Source organism: Cariama cristata, unplaced genomic scaffold, assembly GCF_000690535.1.
Source record: "Cariama cristata isolate BGI_N322 unplaced genomic scaffold, ASM69053v1 scaffold19898, whole genome shotgun sequence".
Taxonomy (NCBI): domain Eukaryota; kingdom Metazoa; phylum Chordata; class Aves; order Cariamiformes; family Cariamidae; genus Cariama; species Cariama cristata.
This window is the reverse complement of record NW_009631900.1, coordinates 18766-25721: the sequence shown is the minus strand read 5'-3', so window position 1 is coordinate 25721 and position 6956 is coordinate 18766. Positions and strand designations below refer to the sequence as shown.

The 6956-nt window shown below is 39.1% G+C and overlaps 1 protein-coding gene across 1 annotated transcript in view; it reads left to right on the top strand.

The window, feature by feature from the left end:
- Window positions 1–281: 281 nt before the first annotated feature.
- Window positions 282–6956, top strand: part of LOC104166279 (kinesin-like protein KIF1B) — a gene marked incomplete at its 5' end in the record, with an annotated part of 19614 nt that continues 12939 nt past the window's right edge. The window contains 8 exon segments of the mRNA XM_009706154.1: window positions 282–367; window positions 514–643; window positions 988–1147; window positions 1761–1851; window positions 2421–2539; window positions 3489–3544; window positions 6206–6314; window positions 6946–6956. The exon segment at window positions 6946–6956 is cut by the window's right edge and continues 23 nt beyond it. Coding sequence (XP_009704456.1) covers window positions 282–367; window positions 514–643; window positions 988–1147; window positions 1761–1851; window positions 2421–2539; window positions 3489–3544; window positions 6206–6314; window positions 6946–6956 — 762 coding nt within the window.

Genomic DNA, 6956 nt, shown 5'->3' with positions numbered 1-6956 from the left:
TGAGTACTAAAGTTGTTTTGCATTCAAAATTCTCTAAAGTTAAGTATATTAATGATGAAATTTCATAGCTTGTCTTGTTTTCCCACACTTGAGTTCATGATGGATAGATTTCTGCTATGATTTTTTCCAGCACTTAGTCTAATCTGTTATTTGATGACTGGAACCAGGCCTCTTCTGCTTTACGGACTGGTTTCCATTGTAATTAGAATTTCCATTGAGATAACTGAGAGCTTTTCCCTCTCCTCTCCATAATTTTTTTTTTTTTTCTTTCTATTTTTTAGCTGATGAAGAAGCTCCAGATTATGGATCTGGTATTCGACAGTCTGGCACAGCTAAAATTTCATTTGACAATGAATATTTTGATAAGGTAAGAAGTCTTAAAATTGAGTTAAGTTTCTTTGAGTGCAGTAGTTTGTGCTTCTAAATAAAGAAGTAGTATTGCGGGGGAAGAAGGGGATAGCAAAACCAGAAACTGCAGGAGTCTGTTACATGCCACTTCATTTAATTTTTCAGAGTGATTTTTCTTCAGTTGCAATGACTCGGTCTGGACTGTCATTGGAAGAATTAAGAATTGTGGAAGGGCAGGGACAGAATTCAGAGGTTACCACTCCTCCAGAGGAGATCAACAGAATGAATGAGCTAGGTAAGCAAGAAATATGTAGTACTTTTGGAGAACTTAAGATAAATCTGGGACACTTTCAGTCAGTGATAGAAAGGGGTTCTGAGTGTCCTTTAAGAATATGATGGATAGGGAGAGGTGTAACCAATGGGTTGCGTATGAAAGATGCTGGAGTTATTTGTTTGAAGAACTGTGCAGAAAAACTGTTCCCAGGTATTTGGGTCTTTTGATTATCAGCAAATAATTTGGGTTCAAAAGAAAAACAAAAAAGTGTGATGGGACTAAACTGTTGCCTGAAGGGATGCTTTAAGAAAAGAAAGGAGGGGGGGGGGAAGTGATTTCATGTGGCATGTTTGTGTCTCCCTAAGACTTGAAGTCAGCCACTTTGGATGGAAAGATGACTATGGAAGGATTCACTGAGGAAATTGGTGATCACTTGAAACTGGGTAGTGTGTTTACCTTCCGTGTGACAGTGCTACAGGCCAGCGGCATCCTTCCTGAATATGCAGATATTTTCTGCCAGTTCAAGTAAGAATTTGTCCTTACTTACATTAGGCAATTAATGTTTGATAAAGAGTGCAAATAATAGTGGGCAGTGGAGGGTCTGATTGAGAGCTTTTCAAATCAGTGTGGGTGTGGTATAGCAGAGGAAAACACCTTATCAGTTACTGGAATTTGTGTTCCAAGCAGTACCTGATTTGTGTTAACATGGTGTTTAGGAATAAGCTTTGCAGAAAGGAATTAAGAATCAGTGTGGGCTCTTAAGTTAGTAGTTAGAGATATCTCAAGTTTTTGCTTGACAATGGCTTTTAATGTGAAAAAAATCATTATTAGATTGTACATATGCTCAATTGGAATGAAAGCTATATGACCGTTGAGTAAATCAGTAGCTGTCAAGTGAAAGTGTTCTTTGGCTTAGTTTCTTAAGAAAGAGAATGAAAACTGGGAGTAATAAAGACACAAAACAGGTACAGGACTTGTGGTCCCAAAGACTCTAGGGTATTCCTAGCTTTAGGCCATCACTCAACTCCCTGTAAAGTTCTAGCCGAATAAATTTATGGGTTTCCTTTCAGTGCTAGGTTCACAGCACAGCAGTCTTCACTAAACTGTTCTGTGGTGGTTTGTTTTTTTTTTTTTAAAGCTTTTTACATCGGCATGATGAAGCTTTCTCAACAGAACCTCTCAAAAACAATGGCCGAGGGACTCCTCTTGGGTTTTACCATGTTCAGAATGTAAGTAAAACTTTACATGAATAGTAAACACCCTGCTTTAGCACTGGGAGTTGTGTGTATCCTTCTTGTTAAACTCATGAGAGGTGTGTGTCTGTTAAGAATAGACAGTTGGAGGAGTGATCGCGGAATGATGTAATCCCCGATGGAGAAAAAAGTACAGAATGATTCTGTGTGGCAGATACAACTCTTCTGTTTCACCTCTACTTCCTGCCTTTGAATTCTCTGTTTCCTTTCGAGGGTGTTCAATGAAAGCAGTCTAGAATTCAGGAAATAAAATATCTGTGAATAGTAATGCTCGTGATCTCAGATGAACTGAATATATCTATTTTTATGAACTGTGCCATCCTTTGGTTCCCTGTAGCCTCCTCTTCTCCTACTTAAAATGTCTGATATTGAGGCTTCCATTTTCTCCTTTATCAGAGAGTAGAATTAATGCCTAAACCAAAAAGGAATGCAGTTGCTTTTATTGTGTGTGGTGCTAAACCGTATGAAAAATAGACTCCTAAAATTCACACTTCTAAGATTCCCTTTTTATATGTCTTATTTTTTTCCCCTACTTTGCCTAATAGATTGCTGTGGAAGTGACAGAATCATTTGTGGAATACATCAAAACAAAGCCTATTGTGTTTGAAGTCTTTGGACATTATCAGCAGCATCCTCTCCATCTGCAAGGACAGGATCTCAACAGGTATTGTTCACTATTCTGGCGTAAAGGCTATTTGTGATCATGCTCAGGTTGGCTATGCAGTTCAGGCAGTACTTTTTCGTACTCCTGAAATTATACAGCCACACCCTTACCAGCAGGATTCCTGACTGAGGTAAGAGTGCTGGCAGGGGCCTATTTACCCAGTGTAGTATGTTTTGTTAGTGAATGATGGAATTGTTCTGCCATCTCAACCATGGAAAGCTGTTTTGCCAATACAGCTGCATCTACTCTGCAAACACTGTGGTGGTAGAATATTGTGCTCGGAACTTCAGTGGTAATCTCGGTGAGTTCTGGGTAAACTTTACCAGTGCTCCAAGATGCAGTGTTCCCTCAGGGCAAGTGGCGTAATGCATAAAGGTAGGATGACAAAAGAAGAGAGACAAGATTAGGGGGAAAACAAAAGGCTCTCAACCTTTTGACATGCTAGTGCCAAGTTGCTGAGCATTTGAATTTTTGAAATCTGGGAGGGACTCTGAGTCGCTGTCATCATCTTCATAGTTTAAGGGAAGAGGCTATTGTCTGGATTGCTTGGCCTGGTTAGCCCTCCTACTGAAGGCAGCAGCTGCAAAGGAAGCACGTCCTGGTTCTAAGAGGAAATGCCAGCTAAAAAGGCATCCTTTTCCTAAAGTTATTTTGGGAAATGCCTGTTACCTACAAATAATTCTTTTTTTTTTTTTAACTAACAGCTAGGATTAATTAAGGTAGAATAGAAAAAGGGCATAGGTTAGTCTGAGAAGTGTGCCGAGTCCACTTGTTTCCTTGACAGGTGATATTTACTGTCTTCAGGGGATTGTGAGGATACTTTTAGAGACAAAGAAGTTGAAGGCCTGTACTGGGTGTGTGTGTATACATACATGTATGTATGTGTATTTGTATGTATTTTTTATGTTTAGCTGCCTCTATATTGATAACTCTCTTCATTTCTCTGTAGCCCTCCACAGCCTTCCCGAAGATTCTTTCCTCCCCCTATGCCACTCTCAAAGCCAGGTGAGAACAGTTCTCTAGTTCTGTACATCGCATGTCTACTACTGAAAATGAAGGTTGCAGTGTATTCCTAAGCTATTCAGGACACCAAGAAATGCAATGGAGTGAATGTTGCAAAGAGCGTTGAATCTGTCTTCGCTGGCTGTCTTCCTTTTTATACGTTCTTTTCAACCTCCTCTTGCAGGAAGTGCTTCATGGTTCATTATGGGTAGAATTTAATTCCTGAGGTGTTTGACCATATTCCATAAAATCCGGCTATGGCTCTTTATGTGCTTACTGAGCACTTGACTGGAAATTTGCTTATTCATTAACCACTTCATCTTTTTGCTCTCTAACATTCTTGTTTAGTGAGTCAGTCTTGTCAAAATGATCCTTGGTTTTCTTTGCTTAATTGTGGTAATGCATGCTGAACTCTTTTGTGGTTGTTTTCCATTTCACTTTTTAATTTCCTCCTTCTCCAGCTTTCTCTCGCCTGCTTATTTCTACCATCCTTTTTTTGTGTGTGTTCCATTCCGTTTGCAGACCATGAAAGAAAAATTGAGTTGATTAGGTATCTTATGTCTGGCTATGTAAACGTGCACGTGCTGAACACGCTATCCGAGCATGCCAACGTGCTTGCATCCTCTGCTGTGGCTGCTTTCCAGGATGGAGCTGACCAGCTGCCACCTTTTCTCTTTCTGCCTGTTCCCAGTTGTCAGAGTGAGCGGGCTCCTAAACGAGATGGTTAGTAGCCAAACTTGATCTATGGTAGATGTAGAAGTAGTTCCAAACTGTGCTTCAAAAATCCTTTTTTCTTATCTTTATCATTTAGGATTGTTGGGAGTAGAAACTGCCATGGCTGTGGTCATGGAAGGATGATGCTGTGATTAAGTTTAGGGCTATTCTAGAGAGCGCCATATAGAGAGTCTATAAATTCCAGAGTGCTAGGTATCACAGATTTTTCTGTGTCACTCGATCTATTCCCTGAAAATTCCTGGACCTCTGATTTTTTTGGTGTATTTTAGATGTAATTTTATGAGATTGGGATGAGAGATGCTGCATATGAAAAAACAGCTAGCTGTAGAGGAAATGTTCTGCTGTGTTCTGTATAGGTTTCCTTTTTGCACATCTTTTTTTGCCACTAACAGTGCTGTTCCTCACTTACATTTTTATTCTGTCTCATTACCAAAAAAAAGAAAAGAAAAAGACACACTGGTTATTAATTATGCCAGTGCAAGTCCATGAGAACTTCTAGAACTGGCTTTCCTGTTTAGTTAAATGTGTGCCTCTGTTGTTTTTCTCTTCTGGTGCTTTTGAGTTTCTCAGCTTAGCAGTAAACTTGAGTGACTTGGTGTGTTTGATGTTCCTCTTGCTATCAACAGGACTGAGTCCAGCTGTAGTGAGTTCATGTGCAGTGACATGATATGATGGGTATAAGAGAGTAACTACCCTGAGTAACGAATGGAAAGAGTAAATGATGACACTGAAGCTTGCTACCTAGCATGATGGAGTTGTAGTGCTGTAAATAACTGATTCTTGTAAAATCTGTCCCTCTGAGGTAGCTGCTATTTTACCCAGAAAAGAAACAGAATTCACATTTTGTTCTTCAAACAAGATTACACAGGCACACCTATAAGGACCTTTTCTTAACTGGAGACTGTTATGTCCTTCCAGTGCATGGGAAATTAAGTCATGGTGGAACCTGAAGGATACACAGAGGTGTGACAATAGGAGAACCTAAAGAACACTTGAGCAAGGGAAGAATGGGGCTTGAGAGGCTAGAAGGGAGAATAATTATTTGGCTTAATAAAAGCAATGAGGTTAGTATGTGAAAGAATTAAAAAACTGAAAATCAATTGGCAGAGCTACAAAAATACCTGTCAGAGTACACAGGAGCTAAATGTTAAAATGTTCCCATTTACAAAATTGAAATGAGTGAACAGGTAAGAGAAGTCATGTAATGATAACTAAAAGGTGTGATGTAAGTATGCGTGAAGCAATATGAGGTTATTTCTAGAATTTCAGTTATCCTACTATTTTTTTTAACATAGTTTACCCTTATATTTGTATGAAAGGAATTAGAGAGGATCTGACCAGTGGTAATCACTAATACCAAAACATAAAGAGCCCAGAAACAAACTTTAGCAGGATTATGGCTCTGGAATAAGTCTTGTTCAGCCTTTTTACATACACATTCTCTTACCTAAACTGGTACAGGAGACTAGCAATTTGTAACATGAAGAAGTGAAGACTGAAGTTTTAAGGTTTGGTGTGGGTTTTTTGTTTCTTGGTTTGTTTTTTTTCTTGTGTATGGAAGTGGAAATGTACTTTATGGGCGAGTAATGTTGCAAATGAATAGACCCAAGCAATTCTAAATCACAAACTGTTAAGCCATAAGTAACTGATGCACATTCAAGGAATACACTTTTGTTTTGTTATTCAACCTTTTTTTTTTTTTTTTTTTAAATCTGGTAAGTTAGATTTAAAAAACGATGCATTGAGAAATAATGATTGCTGTAAGCAACATAATTTTCATGGAAAAAGATGTGGTCTGCATATGTACATAGAATGCATATGATCACTCAAATGACGTGTTTCTGTGAGCCCTAGGGTAAGCTTTACCTGTCCAGTCTTTGTAAACCATTCTTTTTCTTTTTCTTTTTTTTTTTTCTTTCTTTTTTTAAGTGCCGGCTACAAAGCTAAATACTATGAGCAAACCCAGCTTGGGCCAGAGTGTGAGCAAATACGACCTCCTTGTGTGGTTTGAGATCAGTGAACTGGAGCCAACAGGAGAGTAAGTCCTGTATTAATCTTTTATGTTTTAATAACAGTGATTTCTGGGAGTTCGATCTTTTACCCTTTGTTCTGTTCAGACCAGGCTGATGTTTAGTGATCTGGGCAGTGGCCTGGCTGGTTTGTAGTGATTGGGTGTAAATTCTGCTGGCATTTGTTGTCTGCATTGGGAAGGACTGAGAGATAGAATGACATTCTTTCAAGCTTGAAGTAATCTTCCCACTTTGAAAGCCCATGCACACCAGCTGAACAGGTGCTGGGAAAACTTACCCTGTGTAGGCCATGAGTTCAGATTCTTTGCGTCACTAGAGACTTTATGCTCCACAAGTCATCTGGAGGGCCCTATTTTATGTTCTCCTCTGCTACAGAGAAGGTTTTCCCCTGACAGGTCTTTAGGGTTTATATTGAGAAAAGCGTTCCACAGTTTTCCAGAAGTACTGGAAGTACAGAATATGATACTGCTATGTTTCACTGATACTGTGGTCCCATAGAGAGTCCAGTCTGAGAGTCAGTAGAAATACTATTATTTCTTCAGATATTATATGGAGAGGTAACTGTTGGCAGCAGAATACAGAATAAAGTTGCTGTGCCATTATATCTTTCCTGCCTGTTGATTTCACTGTCTCACACAGGTATATTCCTG